This window comes from Ochotona curzoniae, unplaced genomic scaffold (genome assembly GCF_017591425.1).
Source record: "Ochotona curzoniae isolate NIBS_2020 unplaced genomic scaffold, NIBS_Ocur_1.0 scaffold_4683, whole genome shotgun sequence".
Taxonomy (NCBI): domain Eukaryota; kingdom Metazoa; phylum Chordata; class Mammalia; order Lagomorpha; family Ochotonidae; genus Ochotona; species Ochotona curzoniae.
In genome coordinates, this window is record NW_024467121.1 from 8,978,695 (window position 1) to 9,000,431 (window position 21,737).

Sequence of the window (21,737 nt, forward strand, 5' to 3'; positions counted from 1 at the left end):
TACATAAGTATTCAGTGAAACTTTGCCATCCCCACTGCTTCCCACCTTCACCCTGTCTTCCTCACTGTCTCTCATTCTCCTTTTTCTCTGTTCCTCATCTATTGTTCTATCTTGCGTCTCTTCTTTATACATGCAAATATTTACTACAGCTTTTAAGACACTCTATATGGAAACCAAGCAACACTACCAATGTCCAGAGGGTTCTAACAGGTAAACAATGAGGGCATACGAGAGACAGAGAAGAGAATGAGAATGAGAATGAGAGAGAGAGGGAGAGAGAGAGAGACAGTGTGTGTGTGTGTGTGTGTGTGTGTGTGTGTGTGTGTGTGTGTGAACACATTAGCTCTGTAGTAGAATGGCTAGAGGGCACAATAATGTGACAATCCATAGGTGAGGATTATGGCAATGCCCACCAGCATCAGCCTCAGTGGGAGGCTGGATTGTATTCAGCCGGTCACTTAAAAAATTCTTTGCCTGGATTCCAACCCCATTTCTTAAAGAAACCGAATCCCTGAGAGATGGTGTAGGTGCCCTAAGCCACCCCAGCCATATACTTTGGCTCAGACCCTGGAAAATCACCATGTCCCTTCAAGTGAAAATGAGACATCCATGAACTTTGGCTTTCATAAGGTAAGATCTTTGCACAGAGTGGTAAGATCTTTGCACAGAGTTGCATGTGTATTTTCCACTGTGAAATTAGAAAAAAAAGCATGCAAATAACTTCCAACTATGTTAGATCAATACAGTAAGCAGCAGCAATAGGACAGTCATTAACAATTTGAAGACTACCAGCCACTAAGGGAAAATGTTCAAGTTGGGGAAGCAAGCACCTATGCAAGAAAATGTAAAATGAAATTATTTCCACTGTGTTTTTCATCCATGGATTCATCTCCTGAGCTTAGTAAGTCTGTTGGCTCATGTGACAAAAAGTTTTAGCAAACTCAGTGCTAAGTCTAAAGGTTTCACACCTAAAAGGATTGCATTTTGGGACAAAGAACAAAATCTGACAGTCATGGTGATACTTAAATTTTTGTTTGCCAAGTGAAATGTATTCCTCTGGGCTCACCAAGTTTGATGACCTAGGCTATCACCATTCAGAAATGGAGAGATTATACTGTTGGGGCTTGGGGGTCTTTTGGCAAGGATTCATTGCTCTCATCTGTCTGATGGTGTGCAGATACCTGTGATTGTTCATGGCTTTATGTGCCTCTTCTACTTCTACTGGCTCCCTTTAGGGCCAGCCTGGTCATTATACACACCATCCTCTGTCTGGTCATTATGCTTCCCCTCATGGGCCGGCAACACTGGGGTTATCTGTATCACTAGTAACATCATTGCCCCTGACTGCGGGTCTCCATGTCTCTAGGGCTCCAGAGAACCAGCAATGCTATATGCCATGCTGCATCGGGAGAGATAATATTGTTCTCGCTGAAGCTTATTCAGCTGCAAACAGCTCCAGTTGTAAAGAAATAAGAGTGACCTTGCCTCTATGCAAGATTGGGCTCAGTGATGGAAGAAAGGGCGGCAGCCTTACTCTCTTGCCCAAATAGGCAGAAGGACATGGTGCATGGTGGGTCTGATAAAAGCCAGCTGTATCAGAAGGCTTGTCAGGGAGCCTTTGGCCTGGGGTGGGTGGATGGCAAAAGGTTGTTGCACTGCACAATATGGGTGTGATAATGCTTTGGGCTGGACAGCTGGCATAAGATGCCTCCTTCAAAGACGCATCACAGATAATCCCATGAAGCCATGCTTATTGTACAAGATTCATGGAGAAACAGCAATAGAAAGCAGGGAGATTTCCTTCTACCTGCTCCCTAAGGGCAGGTCATGTGAACTTTGCAAGCTGACAGCCTAAACTTCAGCCATTCCTGGCGGGGTCTGGGTGAAATCCCCACCCTGGCCAGTGTTCTGTAGAAAGTGACACACACACAGAATAGCAGCAGATCAGTCTTAGTAGCCTGGCATTAACTGGTAGACCATTAGCCCATGCTCAGTGGCTTGATGGCTAACTATCAGGTGGGGGCGCTCTAGAAATGGGACACAACCCACATATCACACATACACCACAAGCACACATGTGCCACACCACATACATGTCTAGCACACACACACGACAAACACAGACGTGCTTACTCTATGCATCCAGTCACTCTACACACCTGGAGTAACACACACAGGTTGTATATACCTTCTAGTGACATTTGGATGGCAAATTGATCAGGCTGCAATTGTGACACTAGAGGGAATTAATCAGGCAGGGTCAGTTCCTTTGGAGGGAACCCCTTTAACAATCTATGAAATGGGGTTTTCTACATATAAATCAGGAGCATCTGTATGAAGGAGGATAACATATCCATTCATCGAATCCATAAAACACTTGGTGTTTTAACATACAACAAACAATTAAAAAATTATACTCTGTAATTTAGAGAGGAATATAATTCATTCATTCATTTAGAGAAATCATGAAAAATAGCTTTCATTTATGAGTATTAGCCAGCCTTGACTGAACATTTCTTATATTTCACATCCTTGCCTCTCTCATGTCTGTAATTTAGGCAGAGCTACCAGGCGTGAACGATCTAGGAGATGAAGTTCCTGGCCCAAGACTGCACGGCTTCCACATGCAGAGCAAGAGACCCTGCCATGCTGCCATGCCCCCTCCCTGGGTGTCTTCTCTGCTGATTATGCCTTCATCAGGAATTCATTTTCTATAAGAGTGGATAAAAGCTAGGAGGTTGGGAGAAGGAATTTCTAGGGCAATACAGCAGGAAGCTCTTTGTATGTGCTTTCAAACCTCCTTTCTCAACAAAGTTGGAGATTTGAAGAAAAACTTGGACAAATGATTGCTTCTCCTCTTTCATGAAAATTTCCAGATTAGTCTGTGTGTTGATACTTCCCTCAGGAACTTTGAATATATGGAGGGCACATCAAAAACTCAAAGCAAATAGAATTAATGTTTGCCCTGGGTTCTCCTTAAAGGCCTCAAGAAGCATTTTTGTGGCTTCTTGATGTGCTATGCCATTTGGGTACCTCTCCAGTTTCATGCACACAGACATTTCACCAGGGAGGCAACAGCCCAGCTCTTTCCTTGTGAAAAAATTGTTCTAAGACAAACCACGTTCTGAGACACTGTGATGGTTAGTGAACGCAGACAAGGGAAGGGAATAGAGTAGCACACAGGAAAACTGGTTTATTTTCTACAGTCTCAGGGGTTCTCAGTCACACAGCTATTACTGACATTTTCTTCCCTTCCAAGTAATAATTAGGCTCTGGGAAGAATGAGATGCTAAATGAAGATGAGATACCAACTGAGAATGACTGTATATGAGTGTGGAACTTTGGTGGAGATGGGATTCTGGCAAGACTGAGAGTGCAGCTCAGGGTGGGCCTTGAGGTAAGGAGGAAATTTCAAAGGAGCCTGGATTGCAGGAGAGAATGGGGCTGTAGGTGAGGCCATGGATCCAGACAAAGATGGGCAAAGGCGGGGATAGATAATGGAGACTGGCAGGATTTTACTTAAACATGGGACTACAGGTAAGGGACTCTACCTGAGAATGGATGGCAGGAGGAGATAGAATTCCAAAGAAAATGAAACTCTAGGAAAGGATGAGATAGCAGATAAAGGAATTCCAGGTTACGGTGGGACTTCAGGTGCAAATGGGTTTCAGGTGAGGATGAGATTATTACAAGTGAAAATGAAATGAAGGGTAAGAATGGGAAACTAGCAAGGGTGTAATTTGGGGTGTGTGAGGACAGCAGGTATGGGTGAATTTCAGGGAGGGGTTGAACTATAGATTTAGCTGAGATTCTAGGTGAGGATGACTGGAGAGTAAATTATAGGTGAATGGGGATGTAAAAGTGAAGATGGCATTGAATATGTGGCTGGGAATACAGGGCCCAAGGGGAGAGTGGTATTCTAAGTCAGGATAGAACTTTCAAGTGAGAACTCGGACTTCACACAGCTTGTGACTGTAGGTGAGGATGAGCCTGCTGATAAGATTAGGACCTCAGTGAGGGAGGATAGGGTTGAAGGTAAGGATGAACTGCAAGTCATGGACAGGACAGGGCTTCAGAGGAGGATGTGATCTGGGGCAAGGATGGGAAGGTCAGTAGCCCTCCCACACATCTCAATGGTCTCAGTTTTGGGGGACGGTGGAGGACACCATGTCTACACGTGGAGTGGGGGCATTACCATATTTTAGGGAAGGGGGTGCTTCTTACTTAGATTGTCTTCATCCTCCGTGTTTGTGGTGCCAGGACTTAGGTACTTGAAGGGAGCGAGGAAGGTTGACAATATGCTTACTTTGTCTGGAAAGAAAAGAAGAGGAAATGCACTTTTGACATCGAGTTTCGGAATAAAACTCAATGCTTTCCTATGTTCTTATTATTGAGACGTGGACAAGTGAGGTGGAAGGGTCAACTTGGTTTCAGTCACTTCATCCTGGTTCAGGCTCTTATTGAATTTCTGACAGCATCTTATCAAATTCCTCTCTCGGTTTTAAACTTTCTGGTTTCCTTTTTCCCTTTCTTATTTTTGGCACCTCTCTTCCTCCCCTCCCCTGTCTCTCAATACTTGAAGTAATCACCATGCATCTCTTTATAGGGTGCTGGGTGGGGCAGAGCCATCTGCATTAGGGTCATTTCACAGGAGGATTAATATCAGTAAAAAAAATTCATAATTGAAAGAATTACACAAATAAAGGGAGAATCGTTTTTTTTTTTTCCTTCTTCACCAAGAATTTGCTTTGTGAGCTTGACATGAAAAAGTTTTGATATTAAAACTGTAGCAAGGGACCTGGCTTGGTAGTCTGGTTGCTAATTCCTCACTTAGCATATGCCGGGATCCCATACAAGTGCTGGTTTGTATCCCGGCTGCCCTGCTTGCCATCTAGCTCCCTGCTTGTGGCCTGGGAAAGCAGCAGAGGATTACCCAAAGCCTTGGGACCTTGCACCCATATGGGAGACCTGGAGGAGGCTCCTGGCTTTGGATGGGCTCAGCTCTGGCCATTGAGGCTACTTGGGGAGTGAATCAGCAGACAGAAGATCTTTCTCTCTGGCTCTCCTACTCTCTGTAAATTTGACTTTCCAATACAAATAAATAAACCTTTAAAAACAACAACAACAACAAAACAACAATAAAACTGTAGCAAGGTCCGTAGACAGAGTTTGAGTAGAAAGGGGAGAAAGAGAGCTAGAGGTCCTGGGAGGCAGAGTCCTTTCTGCAAATTGGTAAGTGTAACAGACCGCGGATGTAGTCGCAGAGACCACATCCCTCTGCCTACAATCCCAATGTGGGTAAGAGTCTAGGTTGGTCTGCCATCTTGGGTCTTGGACACTCAGAGCAGAAAACAGTTGGGAAAATGAACCAAATTAGAGCGTACCTCACCTGACCAATAAGTCATCTGTCCACCCCACCCTAAGACCTCATGCCATGGTCTCCACCACATTGCTCAGAGGCTTCTCTTAGATGGAAAATTTCAGGAGTGTAGTTTTCAGGCATTACTTGGAAAAATAAAACCGACTAAGTGAGAAGACCCCCAAAAGAAAAGTTCCTTATTTTAGAGATTTCTTCCAACCAAGTTAAACCATGAAAGTTTGGACTATGTGTTTACCTGTGGAGGACAGGGCAGGGAGGGGGACCCCTAAGTTCCCAGCCCCCTCCCTGCATGCTATTCCCCTCTAGTCCATGCTGTTCATTAAACTCCATAGTGAATGTTAACCACTTCTGTTAAAACACCGTTGCTTATCCAGCATGGTACAGGCTTGCAATAGAGCCATTTTTTATATTACTATTGCTTGAAGTGCCCCGGGCAATGGCCATTGAGGAATCAGTCATTTTGCCACTTGGATATGCTTTCCATCCCTTCTAAGGCTGTTGATACCCAAGGGCAAGAGTTTTTAGGAAGGTGTTTGTAACACATCATTCCTCGTTTACTCTTGTCATAATAGAGAACTGTCCATATCACTGTGCTGTGGACCCAATGTAAAATGTGATTTCTCATGAAAATGTTAACTCATAGTTTTATAGGCTTCTAGCCTTTAGGCATCCAGACCGGGCACGAAACTCACTTTTTTTTTTTCTTTTTGAGGCTGAGCCTGTTTTCTGCTTAGCCAAAAGCCAGGAGCGTTCATATTGAAATTCACCCGGGAGCCTGTTAACAGCTGTTGTTTCCAGTAGGGACAGTCAACAATATAATGTTCACACAAAGAGAACAATAAATAACTCAAATATAAAATGCCTGTGCCTTCTTCTTCGATCTTCCAAGGAGGAAGAATAAACTCAGGGAAAGACTGGCTCTCCCCAAACTCTCACAGCCCAAACTAATTTACTATAAGAGAATGAAATATCTTGCTTGAGTTATAATTTCATTAAAAGGAATTCAATAATGTTACACAAAGAGTGTGAAGCTGAAATGATTTAGTCTGGAGGATCTCAAAATGAAATTACAAATTTTTAATAAAGCAGGACTACCAGACAAACATAAAAATACACAAAACTGCTTCAGGTGCACCTTAGCAGAATGGTGAAATATATAGAGATTATCTTAGATCCATCAGCAGTTCTATTCTTCCTAGATTTATCAAATAAAAATTTACAGCACCAGGTTAAAACTGAGTTTCAGAAAAATAATAGTTTATTTTAGCATATATGCATTTGTGATATTATGTGGAATTTATGTATGTGTATCTAGGTCTGTGTGTGTATGCATCTGTGCACATTGCATACCTTCTGTAGAATTTATCTCCATATAGTATTCACATACACTCTCTTAGGCTACAAAATTACACATTATCTGAAATTCAAATTTAAGGCAAAATACTGGAATAGACCCTTCTTTAAGGGATAAACCAAGAGCCAATAAACACACAGAAAGAAGTAATCATTAGGAAAATAGAAATCAAAACCACAATGAGATACTACTTCATACCCACTGGGATAGCTATTACAACAACAACAGACAAACCCCAGAAAATAACACATTTTGATGAGGATTGGAGAAATGAGAACCTTTGTGCACTGCTGGTGTAAGATGAGTTAGCTGCTGTGGAACCAACAATTCCACTTGTGAATCTAAACCACAAAATCTTGAAGTCTAAAGAGATTTGTACAGGATTGTTCCCAGGAGCCTAGAGGTGGAAACAACTCAAGTGTCTGTTGATGGATGGAAGCATAAACAATCTGTAGAATATGCATATGTTGGAACATGTTTCAGTGTTGAAGAAAATTCTGCCATATGTGACAACATGAATGAGACTACTATGGGGCATAATGCTGAGTGTTGTAAATCAGCCACAGAAAGATAAATATTGTATAAGCCCACCTACGTGTTGAATATAAAAAAATGATACAGAAAGGTTAAGCAGAGCAGTGGTTTCCAGAGACCAGATAAGTGGATAAAATGGAAAGAGTTAGGCCAAAGGGTACAGACATTGAGTCATATGATGAATAAGTTCTAGAGATACAGTATGGCGGCTATAGTAAATAACGCATTAACTACTTGAAATTTGGTAAGAGGATAGGCTTTAAGAGTCCTCACCACATGTATGCATGCACAAGATGGAAATTAGGAGGAGTGATGGGTGTGCTGGTTGATTTGTGGTGATTACTATGGCATTTACATGTATATCAAATCATTACTTGGTACATGTTGAATAGGTGTGATTTTTATTTTCCAATTAAATGTCTTAGAATTAAAATAAATAAGTAAGCATATGGCCCTAAAATCAAATTTATATGTTCTGTGTCTTATCTGGAAGCTCTAGTTATGCCCTATCAACTTCTCATAGATGTAAAATTTCATGGAACAGTTTAAACAAACTAAATTTAACCAAACAAAACAAAAGAAATAAAGACCCCAGCCTCTGAGTAAGAACACCTGAAGGTCTCATGGTTATTGACTGCCACCACTGCTTCGTACCATTAAAATACCTTCACACTGCATGCATATAAATTGAGAGACAATTATTTTTCAGAAGGGGTAAGCCATATCTCTAGAAAGGTGGAGTGAGGAATTACATTTCTTTTATTTCTTTATTTATTTACGTATGTTTAAAATAATCTTACTTTAGTTACTTAGGGTAAAAATGGTCAAGGGCTACAGGAAAGTGGGTAATACCATTGTTTTCACACAAATATCATCATTTCCCCCCCCCCCCCCCCATATCTGGGGTCAGGAGAGAAACAAAGGGAAAAGCTCCACCCGGTCTCATTCCAATCCCAGGTCCCTGATGCGAGGCACACTCCAAGGGTCCTGCTCAAGCAGTTTTGATAGTTCAACAGTTCTGAATTGCTGCCAGCTCCTGTTCCAATTGCGATGAAATCTTTTCAGAATCTACTGGCTGACATAGTCCCTTCATGGTTGAGGTTCTGAGATCAGCAGTTCAGTTGGAGGGATCTCCAAAGAAACTTCATCTGAGGTGATCCCAGACCTGATTCTTGTGTGTGCTTGCCAGTACAAGGTCTGGCACAGTCTGTCTCCCCAATCAGCTTGTGCACATGCTAGTCATTTCAGTTGCTGGGTCAGTTCTGTTTCCAGCCTTGTCTTCTACGGGAACCGATAGGTGTTGTAGTCCAGCCCGATCATGTCCACTTCATACTCGGCCCTCAAGCAAACCAGTGGGAGCTGCAGCCTAGTTGGGGCAACTTGCCATAACCCCCACCAGACCTACCTCCTACCCTGTTTCCCATGCATGCCAATACGTACCGCAGGCTTCTTCAGTCTCTCCCACATCCCATTCAGCTCTCATACATGTCAATGGGCATTGAAACCTAGTTCAACCCAACCAACCCTACTATCCAGTCCACACACATACTGGCGGGTGCCTTTCTGTCTAGCTACCCCATCCCTGTCCTAAAACTGTAGCCAATATTATTCGATGTTAGGGTCTTTCTTCAGTTTCCTTGAATCCCACTTTTCAGTTTGGCATCTATATTCAAGTGGTAGTATGTTCCAATTTTCAACTAATTCTACTTTTTTTTTTTTGTATTTTTCATAGTCATCATTTGAAAATCTGATTTCATATGGGTTTTTGATGGTAAAGAAATGGGGACCACACCTTTATTAAACTCAGGATGCTTATTGATTGCTGGAGAAACCAAATCATCGTCTCGTCACTCTGCTGACTGCTCCTCAGTCCCCCCACCTCCAGGAAGGAGGCTGCCTATGTGGCAAGTATTTCTCTAGGGAAAGTTTGGAAGGACGTGGCTGGGAACTCCTTGTACTTCAGCTATTCATATCATTACCTGCCCAGCGTAGGTCCAGATTTTCTTAAGGGAACCCATTACAAAAGGACCTGATATCCATGCAACAGACTTCGACTGACCCTGGTGTTGGAATCAGACGTTATTTTCAGGAACTTTCAATCACTGTTAGTCATATTGCGGCATGCCCTTTCAGATGCATTACATAAAATTTTCCAACACATTTACATTCTAAACTGCATTATTTGTTGTAGAAGAAATGGCATTGATCCTTGTTGAAATGACTTTATGTAATTTTGGAGTATGTGGGGAAGCATTTTCAGGGTATAGAAGCCCCTTCCTGGAACCACATGAGATCACATGGTACAGATGGTATTTACAAAACTGTTTCTAAAATGATTATTACTTTATCTGGTATTTCAACCATTTGGGAAATCCACTACCCTCTCATAAGATGGAAAAATACATTACTGGAATAAGCTGTGTGGATTTTAAGATTTCCTCATTGTCTTGTTTGCAAATTAAAATGCTCTGTTAATAGTTTATTTATTGCTACTGATCAAGACTTTGAGGTGAGGATTAGCTTTGAGTGTGATGAGAGCTATGAATTATGTTCCCTGAAAAATACGTATCAACAACTTTGTAATCTGTATATAGGTTCTATATTCTGTACCATGCGGAAGTTATCTCCCTTGAATGCTTGATATAAATTATTAAGTGTTAAGAGTCTATGATTGAAGTATTAAACATTAATCTATTTCTTTACTAAATCACACTAATTATGCATATCAAGAATTCTTGGTTAGTGGGTTATTAGTTACACTGAACAAAGAGTAAAGGCACAAGTCTATTTTTTTGATATACTTATTCTAAATGAAGATGCTAAGACATTGAAGAGCTGAATGGCACACCAGAAAATTCTATAAGCCTGTGAGCGTATTCTGTTTGCCCAGGCTGTGGCTTTCCCCCCTTAGAGCTAAGATTGTTTGAGGACTTCCCTATTTCTCTTTCTTTCCCCTAGAGTAGAGAATGCTTGTGGAAGTACCCCAAAGCTTCTTGGATTGTTCTTGCTTACCTTACCGTTGTTAACTTAAGCTTCGTTATGTTTTATTCAACATGTATTTAAACGCAGAAGAACACTGTCTTCCTTGTTTCTAGGATGACAGGATAAAGGGAAAAGAATGGTGCAGTAAAATAATTTATTTTAAAAGTTTCAAAGTTTAATTTCAGAGACAGAAAGACAGAGATCTTCCTTCCACTGGCTCATTCTCCAAATGATTGCAATATCCAGGGCTGTGGACTAGGCTGAAGCTGAGAACTTCAAGCTCAGTCTGTGTCTTTCACGTAGGTGACAGGGATCCAAATATTTCAGCCATCACCTCTTGCCTCTCATCATGTGTAACAGGAGGAAGTTGGAATTGGGAGCCAAGCCCCGGCCCTCTCACATGGACTATGCATATTCCAAGTGAGATCTTAACTCTACAGCAAGCTTCCACCCCAGGAATAATTTATGGTTTACGGGGAAAAGAGAATTCACATTAACAGTCTAGTTAATATTTAATAATTATGTGAGTTTCATCTGTAAGTAATCTCCTCCGATGTACTCATAAACACAAGTTATCAGAGCTACCAGTAATTTTCTACCTAACCCCAAATGCATAGGCCATGCTGTTTCAATAGTGAGAAGAAATTTTATCTGATTTTCTTAATGGAATATTTAGATGAGGAGAAATTGTAAAATAAATTATAACTGTATTGTAATCTGCAAAGTGAACAAAGAGCATATGAATGCGTTAGTGGGCTCAAACCTGTACCTCACGTTCAGAGTTAGCAAGAAGGCTAACGAGCAGTGAGTAGGGTTCAGGAATGATGAACTTGACTAGCTGTTTCATTGTAAACAGTACTGATGCACAAAACACATGAAGCAGCTCTTATCAGAGGTTGGATAAAGAGCAGGAGATGGCTGTTACCTCTGAGAAAAAGGAAGCATACAAGGTGACCCCTCTGTCCTTCAGTTTCTCAAAACTTTCTACCTCCTGGAAGCTCTTGAATAACAGAAAGGTAGACCCCAAGTTCAGCATTCTGGATATGTTGAGAAAGAAAAAATTCAGGTTTATGCTGCTGAGTCCTCCAACATTTTGAAGGAGAAAGAAGCTTCACACAGGACTGGGCTCCAGAGATCTCTGAGGCTTCCTCTGATGTCTTGGTTAAGATTGGGGTGCACACAAGTTAGGGAGCCTCTGTAAGGTCTGGCAGAGAGCAAGTGCTGGGAACATGTGAAGTGAGTGAAAATCCAGACAGTCGCATGACACTGAAAGGTACACATTCTGACCAGGTAGAATGAAGATATCTCCCAGAAAAGCTGAAATTCAGCTGGGATCCTACAAAGGTCACATCTCACAATGTAAGAAAGCCTAATCCCAGACTGAGGACAATTTTAAACATTGCCATGGCAAAGATTTAAAGCAAGCTTGGAAAGACTGACAGCAAATTTATCTGCCTACCAGAAGAAAACTCAACAGCATAAGAAAAAGATTCTCATCACCACAGGATCCTCAATGCCCATTAAATACTATTACTGAAGTAATGGTAATAATAATAATAATAATAATAATAATAATAATAATAATATAGTCATAAGAGCAAATCGAAAAATATCTTGTATAGTCATGGAAAAATGTGTAGTCAAAATAACAATATGCAGTGATGTTGGAGCTAGCCCACCAGGCCTTTCAGCAGATGTGAAAAATATTTTTGAGAATTTCAAAGAAAATGTGGGCATAAAGAGTGAATAGCTGGGGAATTTATATGGAAATTGAAACTAAAATATGAAAAAGTACAAAAATCCTCAACTGAAAATACAATATTTGAAAGGAAAAAATTCATTAAAATTTAGCACTGGTGATAAAATTTAACACAGGTCATTTTAGATGAGAAATTAAAGGCAGATTAGTGGAAATTGCACAAACTGGGACACATGGAGAAGCAAAACTAGTGAAAAAAGGGCAGAGACTCAGTGATCTGTAGCACAATGTCAGATAGTTTAGTAGATGCATAATTGAATTTCAAGTAACAAAGGAAACATTAAGGATGATTGAAACTAGTTTAACCACTATGAAAGACAGTATGAAGATTCTTCAGACATCTGAAACTAGATTTACCATATGACCCAGCCTAGGAATTTACCAGAAGAAAATGGGAGCATATGAAAGAATTATGGGTACTCTCACGTTTATGGCAGCTCAACTCACAATCATTAATGCAGCCATCAACTGATTACTGGATAAAGAAATCGTGTTATATATACACTACTAGATACTACTGAGCCATAAAAAGAATGAAATTCTGTCTCTCACAACAAAATGGGTCCAACTGTGAACCATAATTTTTAGTGAAATAAGCCAGTCCCCCAAAGACAAATATCATGTCTTACTTGAATTGTTATAACTAATACACAAAGTACAAAAATTATAATGTATGTGAGTAAATTTGATTATTGCTTACAATTCTTGTGTATAAAGTTGAGAAAGAATGGTTTTCCTACTTACTACATGTTATTAGAAAGTAAATTGAAAGTTATTGCAAAAATTTAGAAGAAAAATAAGAAAGGAAGGAGGAGCGTAGGAATGAGGAAGGGAAAAATATATGAAATACATGAATTTGCATAAAATTTTACAAAGTTACGAGTTAGGAATCATAGATTCAACTGGGTCAATCAGTCTTAAGCAGAGAAAATTTAAAGAAAAGAATGCAATACATTATAAATTCTGAAAAAGGAAAGAGAAAAACAATTTCTAAATAGAGAAAGGAGATGCCTTTCATACAGGGCAGCCATGATGAGAATGATAGAATAAATATTTAAATATCACTAAAACACTATTAAAACGCAGAGGGGGATATGACAACTTAGTGTAATGTTTGTGGGTTGGACGAGGTTTGAAAATCAATCCCTTTGGATCTTATTATCCCCTTTGGATACTGAGAAATGACTGCGCATCTAGCTAATGATTTAGCAGTTCTGCTGGAACATACTTACTCGAGATAAGTGAAATACATAGTCACCAAAAGATTTGTACAAGAAAAACAAAAAACTGAATTCACTAGTTGAAAACTGCAAATATCTGCCTCTCCACCCTTGCGTCCCTTCACCAAATATCCATTAGGAGGACAAATAAATTATTGTGGTATGGATTTGGTATGATGGCTCAGTGGGTAAATCCTCGCTTTGTGTGTACCAGGATCCCATATGTATACCATTTCGTGTTCTGGCTGTTCCACTTCCCATGCAGCTCCCTGTTTGTGCCCTGGGAAAGCAGCAGAGGATGGCCCAAAGCCTTGGGACCATGCACTGGCATGGGAGACCCAACCCAGAAGAAGCTCCTGGTTCCTGGCTTTGGATCAGCTCAGCTCTGGCCCTTGCGGCCACATGGGGTGTGAGCCAGTGGATGGAATATCTTTCTTTCTCTCCTTCTCTGTGTAAATCTGACTTTTCAATAAAAAATAAACAAATCTTTAAAAAAAGAATTGAAGTGCATTTATATGGTGGAATACTATTCAGTAAAATAAAATAAAATAAATGATAGAAGTATTAACATACATTATAATATGTGTGAATCTCAACATTATGTTAAGGAAAAATAACTAAGCATAAAAGAGAATACCCTACATGTTTTCTGTTATATGAGGTTTCTGAACAAGAATATTACCTTATAGCTAAAGAAATCAGAAAGTGAGTGCCTCAAAGGACTGGCTGGAGATTGGCTGGGAAGAAGCAATCTGGGTTTTACAATGAGGAAAATATTCTATATTTAGATAAAGTTATGTGTGTGTATGAATTTGCCATTGGATGTAATATAAATTATATTTAAACTATTGAAAAGAATTAGAAAACAAGCATCAATGGCCAAAAAAGGAAACAGGCGGCACCAGTATAGTCTCAAAGCACTGCTTAACTGAAAAAGGGTGGGGGCAGCCCTTGCTTCTGCCTGAAATAACCTCATCTCGCTTGAGCACTGGTTCAAGCCCCAGCTTGCGTGACTTCCAATGTAGCTCCCTGTTAATGTGCTTAAGAAAGCACCGAAAATGGCCCAAGTGCTAGGGCTCCTGCTACACATGTATGAGAACTAGGTGGTATTCCTGGTCTCAGTCTGTGCTAGCCCTGTCCATGGCAATCATTTTGGGAGTTAACCAGCAGGAGGAAGAGTTCCCTCTTTCTCTCTCTCTCTCTTGTCATCTCTCGTCATCCCTCACTCTGTAACTCTGCTTTCCACATAAATAAATAAATCCTTAAACGATTAATAAATTAAATGAATGAAGAAAAATGAGAATGGAGGATGAAACAACATATTTAATTCATGAAGAAGAAGGTTGAATATGATAGATTACCAGGGAAGGTGTCTGCTAGGAAAGAATAAATGGTCCAGCATTTAGTTTATGTCTAAAGGACACGGAAGTTCAAAAGTCTTAAGCAGGCTTAGACGCTGCAACAAGAAAGTCCATGTTAGAGATGAAGCCCATTGGAGCCATCCTCAGTCTTACATCAAGATAACTGCATGTGAATAAATTAGTGGAAGAATGCGTGGATGAGGAACGCTGTAAGGTTCTAGAAAGCTCCAAGTTCAGGGCCAAATTATGAACTGCACATGCCTGCACAACTCCTGCTGACTCAGTTTACCCACAAGGGTGATTTGGAAACACTATTTTATTTATAAACAATTTTTACCAAGCAAGATGAAACATATCCAGACTTTTAGTGCATGAGAGCATTGATAATTTGAACTACTCCTTCATGTGAAGTATGTTTGCTGGAAATGTTAAAAAAAGATCATTGCTAAAATGTCTAAGAATTTAGTCTAATACACTGCCTCCTAAAAGACTATTTCATAGTATGTTTTTTTTTCTAAATTAAAAAATATGTAAGTTGAGTACTTTTGTTCTGTCCTTGTTTCAACAATGGAAAGTGGGGTTTCTTCCTTTAGTCTTCCCCTTGGGGAGGCCACATGGATTTCCACATCTAATGCAGCTATCTTGAACGATTATATAACCCCAAAAGGCAGCGGACGGTTGGGTTCCACAAAACTCGGTCGGTGCCTTCAGGCTACAATATTTCAGCCTTTTTTCAGCCTTTTGTAAGTTCCCTTCTTATGTGTTCTTTTTACCCAAACACATTCTGGCAGATGGCCTCCCTGAAGCTTGACCCACTTTTTTCCATAACTGTATATTCTAATCAAATACATGTACGTCTTAAAGCGGATGCTGCTCCTGTTAGAACCCAAAACAAGTGAACTACCCTGGGAAGTGAAAACAATAATTAACCTCCTTGCAGGCAGGAGAAGGAAAAACATTTGGGAGTAAAGGTGAAGAATATATCTTGCAGATTCCCAAGAATTCGCATTTTAAAATATCCATTTTAGGCTTCCATCGTATGTTATTCATGGCAACTTTTAACTTTTGTGTACCCAGGAGGACTGCCTGAATAATCAGTTACTCTTCTGTTGTTAGGGCAAAAATTGTGTTGTCTCCTCACATTCCTGCACAAGACCTAACCTCTAATCCCTAGGAAGGTGATCGTATTTGGAGAGGCAGCCTTTACAAGGGTGATGAAGATAAAGTGAGGTCAGTAGAGCTGGCCCTAATAAATAGGCCTGCTTGTATTTGTATGTACATATATAGTATATATATATATATATATACTCTTTACTCTCTCTTTCTCTCTATATATATACATATATACTACATATATACACTACATATAATACTCTCTATATATGTACTATATATATACTCTCTATATATATACTGCATATATAGAAAGGGAGGGAGAGAGAGAGAGAGAGAGAGAGAGAGAGAGAGAGAGAGAGAGAGAAGTTAAGACACAAGGAAGACCATAGCCACATACAAGGAGAAGATGGCTATCTGTCTACAGCCAAGGACATAGACTCAGAAGATTTTGCCCTCCAGAACTGTGGGGAAAGAAACTGCTGTTGTTTAAAGCTCCTCAGCTTGTGATACTTTGTTATGGTGTCTCAGCAAGTTAATATGTTTACTTACTCCACAAATACTGATGGACTTCAAATAGTGTCTCCTCTAAATCCACCATTTCAAACTCCTAAGGATCATGGCAGAGTGACCACTTCTTCAGGGCAATCGGGAATATCAGGTGAGGCATCAGGAAGTGACTGGGTCGGCTGAGACGTGAGTGATAATGTTTACTGTGTGTGAAGCACGGATAATCTGTGAATGCAGGAGATCTATCATGCCTTATTTGATCATGAGCTAGACATGGCCCTGTCCGTATTAAAGAGAGAGGAGGACTCTGAGTAGGAGGAACCTGTGTGAGAACTGAGTTGTGTGCAGACTCACAATTAAGTTTGCAAAACTGAGTAACTCTATGTGGGTAGTTCCCTATCACAACTGAAATGGAACCTTAAGGTGGTAATACAGGATTTTCAACTGAATTGGGTCTTGGAGAGCCAGATAGAGAAGAGCAACCATCAATCTTGTGGTTTATGAATGAAGAGCAGTAGGAATGTAGAAGGGGAGGGAAGAAATATGGAGATACTGCAACAGATAGAGCAACACACACACACTTCTTCAAACATTCGGACACTTATGAAGAAGGGGATATGAGTGATATGTTAATTATCATCAGGCAGAGTTACTGAGACCTTGGCCAAGTAAACAAAGAACTTTCTTTCCTTCTTGGAAGGGCTTACAATCAGGTGTGAGAGTGTAAATTTCAATTGGGATTGGATTGAGTTTCATAAACTAAAGATGAGGAGAAAGCTATGGAGTGTGCTTGAGATTTATTAAGGGATAAGAAAGAGAGCATGACGCACAGCACAACTAAATGAAAAGCAAGCTGCAACAGCAAAGGCAACCATCCAGTCATGGCTTCAGGTTTATCCTCCAAGGGATGGAAACTCAGTGGACCAGAGGCACTCGTTTTACGAGTGAGGCTCCTCATGCCAATTGATTTTGTCTTGGCACCTTCACCTTTGAGCATGCTGTCCTCACAGTCCTGGGCTTCCCCAGTACTTTCCCTGTCTGCCTTGTTGTGCAGGCGCTGAGGATTTTTCTTTCAGTGACTCACGGGAAATTAGGAAATAAGCAAGTAAATTACTTCCTAATTTTTCCAAATTCGGGCCTGGCATGATAGTGTAGTGGTTAAAGTTCTCACCTTGCACTCACGGGGATCCCATATGGTAGCTGGTTCTAATCCTGGCATCCCTGCTTCCCATCCAGCTCCCTGCCTACAACCTGGGAAAGCAGTTGAAGGATGGTCCAAAGCCTTGGGACCCTGCACCCACCTGGGAGACCTGGAAAACCTCCTGGCTTCAGATTGATTCAGCTCCAGCCATTGCAGTCACTTGGGGGAGTGAACCATCGGATGGAAGATCTTACTCTTTGTCTGTCCTCCCCTCTGTATATCTGCCTTTCCAATAAAAAAATAAATAAATCTTTAAAAAAAAGAAGAAGAAAATTTCCCAAATTCAGAGCTAGTGAGCCTTGTGTGAAAGTTGTTGTAAGCCTCTGGTAGTGATAAGAGCAACTTGTAGTTGTGCAGGTAAAACTATGACCTGTAATACAAATGGCTTTGTGGCTATCAGTGAATTGTGTGGTAGAATTTACAGCTGTTTTAAGGCTGTTGTCCCTTTCTCTTAGTTTAATTTCTAAACTATTTTGTTCTCCTCCCGGGTACACTCATCCTAAAGCATTCCTATTAACTCTGGGAACATCCCATGTTGGTTTTGATCATAAAGTGATGGCAATGCTGTGAGCCATCCCAAAACCCATCTATGCAGAATTTCTGGGCTTGATGTCAATGTCACATTGCACCAAATCTTGGTTCACTTTTGGAAATATGGAAAAATCCTAAACACAAGCCAAGTACACACCAGAATATTCTATGTGCTCTTCCAGACATGAGTGGTGGGCACAGATACAGATGGTCTGACACATGATTGACAAGGGAAGGTGAATTTTTGGAAGGAAGTCTCTCTCAATTGGGAGAACATCTAAAAGCGTGTGTTTACCCTGCACCATGGGAGACTCAGCCTTCTGAACATCTGCCAAGACATTCTGTAGCTTTGCAAAGTTCTAAATGCCCTCCTCGTTTTAAGCTCTGTTTGAGAACGGCCACAAATAGAAATTGTGTGACATCATCTTTGGCATTTTAGCTCAGCATTCTCAGTGAAGTTTGAGGGATTGAATGATGCTGCAAGTTCTCTCACTGCATTGCTGGGACAAAGGTCATACTTTGGGGTTTGGGTTTGTTTTAGGGACCCTCCCCACTGGATGTGACTGTGCACTGCCTTGTCTACGTGGAACAGCATAGGTCCTTGGCAATGAGAGAAGATATGGTGAGGAGAGCTGCCAGAACCTAGCTGCAACGAGAATGAGATCGTTGGGACTCAGGAAGCAGCTCCCGTAGATGATTTTCTTTCCATTGCGACTGACAAAGTGGAGGGTCTCCAGAGTGACACTTCCTTCAAACACTTGAATCTACAGCCTGAGAAGAGCGTGGCTGACTGCTGATCTGTTGATTATAGCAGCCACCTTCTTGAATTACATAGACTGCTATGAACGTTTTTAACATAGCTGCAATGTCCTCTCAAATTAGCAAAAAGACAAATTTTTGTTTTATTTAGCTGGGTTTCCATGTACGCACCAATCTTCACACACTGAAACACATACACAACCACATATTTATGACACTCATGTCCACAGAAACTGTGGCTTATTCTAATTGTATGTGTGCTACAGGAAATCCCCCAGCCCAGGATGTTCTACTTTGTGCTCTGGTTTCTTGGTTCTTGTTTAGATCTGGAACAAGGTTAATGTGAGCTGAAAAACATATGAGCCAGAAAGAACAACTTTAGCCCTGCTAGCTTCATTGTGTCCAAATACTGTGGTGTGAATAGGTCTTCCTTGCGTCTCCTCCCAGTTCTGCATGTTGGAAACTTAATTCTCAAAGTCATATGCTACTGGCATTTGGGAGGTGAGATTTTCAGGAGGTTTTAGGTCCCAAGAGCTGTGTTTTCATGAATGAATCAGTTCACTCATGGGTTAATGGATAGATGGGTTCTCAACAGAGTGGCTTACAAAAATGATATCTCTGGCATGCTTGTTCTTTTTTGCCATGTCATTCCCTCAGCTTTGCTCTGATGCAACAAGATAATCCTCACTTGGAGTCAGTGTTTCAGTGCTACAGGTTGTATCTGTAAGGCCAACATCCCACAAGAATGCTGATTTGAATCCTACCTGCTTCACTGCTGAATAAACTCCCAATTAACGTGACTGGGGAAAGCACAGAAGATGGCCCAAGTACCTGAGACCTGGCAACTCAAACAGGAGTTCTGCGTCTTTTGGCTTCGTCCTTACCTATCCCTGGTCACTGTGGCCCTCTGACAGTGAATCAGCAGATGGCATATCTCTTTGTCTTTCTCATACGCTCTCTCTCCCTCTGTCTTTCTCTCTGTAACTCTGTCTTTCAGGCAAATAAAACCAATTGCAATAAAAGATCCTAATCTGGCAGAACAGGTGCCAATACCACACTCTTGGATGCCGCAGTTTCCAGACTTGTGAGCTAAATGCATCTTTATCCTTTATAAAATAGCATATCTTGGGTATTTTGTTACAGCAACTGAAGTGGATTAAAACACCGTATCTGCCACTGTAAGTTGCTATTTCCTTTGAAGAATCATTTGCTAGAGCTTAAGGAGCTCTTGGCCAGAGATAGCAGGTGGTTGAGGACTCCAATAATAAATTAAATTGTAAGGGATTGGGGAGTTGAGATCAAGATTATTCATTGCTCACTTGGTTCTGCAAGTCTGTAAGTGATGACTAGACTGTGATTTTGGTCAGGAATTCTGCTCAAGTTAATCAGCTCGCAGCTAGAAATTCTTATGATCTACATCTTTATCTTGTAAGCCTGCAAAGGTACTCCAAGGCCTAGAATGAATGAGGCACAGATATCATGAGAAATATAACAGTTTTCCTTGTAAATTTTCAGAGCATGCTACTTCCTGTCTTAGATGGCAACCCACAGAAGTACTGTTTTCAACCTTTCTTGAATGTTAATTGGATCTTTTTCTATTGAATGCAAGTTAAGTTTCCTCATTGGAGTGTGGCTCCTGGGCTTGAAATTTTTTAAAGATTTCCTTATTTTTATTGGAAAGTCAGATCTATAGAGAGGAGAGACAGAGAAAAATCTTCCATCAGTGAACTTAGGCATCTCTCTTACGTGTTTAACTTCTGAGGCTTTCGATGGGCCTGAATATGCAGGCTTTACTGGCATGTTTAAGTGATTCTGGGTTCCAATCTGTGTGTAAACTGTAAGATCCTGTTCCATTTTCCTAAGATCCCTAAATCTATAAACTGCCCATCACTATCACCATCCTCACTGTTCTCTTCTGAATTGTAAAGTTGTTGTGCAGATTAATTAAAATTAGCCTGGGGAATACAGTATGACATATGGAATCTAACATGCACTCAGCACTCTGGGTAGTGATCAGTTTTATACGCCTAAGTCTGACTGGTCTCAATGCATGAAGCTACTTTAAAAAGTTCATAGAAAATGAAATGGAAAGACGATGTGAATCTCCACAAACATTCTGAAGTTCCTTTGCGTTTCGAAGGATACAACCATTCACTCTTCAACTTAATACGCTTTCTGTAGATATTTTTGACACTAGTATCTCAGTTGGATCTAGCACTGCTTTTATTAATTTTTCTAATATTATTTGTATTTAACATATTGAATTGGGCTCATTTTAAAACTGTAACTGTTATACTATAAAACCTCCTGGTAGGTCATGGTGTTCTTCAATGTCGTTGGTCTGATTGTCAGTGCTAAGTTCATATTCTTCTTCAGCTCTGTAACATATTTGGCTAATTTCATATTGCTTGCATAGATCACATACTACAATAACTGCAGATAGAACAATACTCACCGACATAATTGTTCAGAAAACAGGTCAACATGTTAGCAGATGATTTTTTTTCAAGTGTATTTAATCATTTTCCTTTAAAATTGAGCTCTGCACTAACATATGAAATTAGCATTTATTATTTTGACTTACCTAACTGGCCTGTTTAATCACATTGCCCTGCCTTAGGTCAAGTAAGCATTGAAGAATGATTCTTCGTAAGGCTACCTAGTACGGGACTGTAAGATCCCAGCTGCCCTGTAGTTCCTGTATATGTGATGACCCACCGGAGCTGGATGCACCCTGAGGGATGCACATACAGCCCTACAGGGTGTGCAGTTGTCGCTTGTTGCTTTCTCCAGCCCTCTGCTGCCTTACCTGCCATGCCTATACTTCTTTAAGTCTATCTCCAAGAGGCAAGAGTATTTTAACTCATTCATTCATTCTAGCATTTGCTTATTGAACAGTGAATCAGGCACTTTACATGCTGTAGGAACTAAGATTACAACCCAGAGTTTCCTGTTCTTGCTTTTTTTTTTTCCTCCACAGCCTTTGCCATCATCCTCATTACTACACATATATTGCACTTGCATGCTATACGT

At 40.6% G+C, this 21,737-nt stretch overlaps 1 protein-coding gene across 1 annotated transcript in view; it reads right to left on the minus strand.

Annotated features, from left to right (window-relative positions):
* The window catches only part of ADARB2 (adenosine deaminase RNA specific B2 (inactive)), a 183,289-nt gene extending 161,769 nt beyond the window's left edge, over nt 1–21,520 (minus strand). The window contains exons 1-2 of the mRNA XM_040968291.1: nt 21,514–21,520; nt 4,225–4,311 (exon numbers count right to left, since the gene is read on the minus strand). Of these exons, the coding sequence (XP_040824225.1) occupies nt 4,225–4,311; nt 21,514–21,520 (94 nt within the window). The remainder of the gene's footprint in view (nt 1–4,224; nt 4,312–21,513) is intronic.
* Nucleotides 21,521–21,737: the final 217 nt, after the last annotated feature.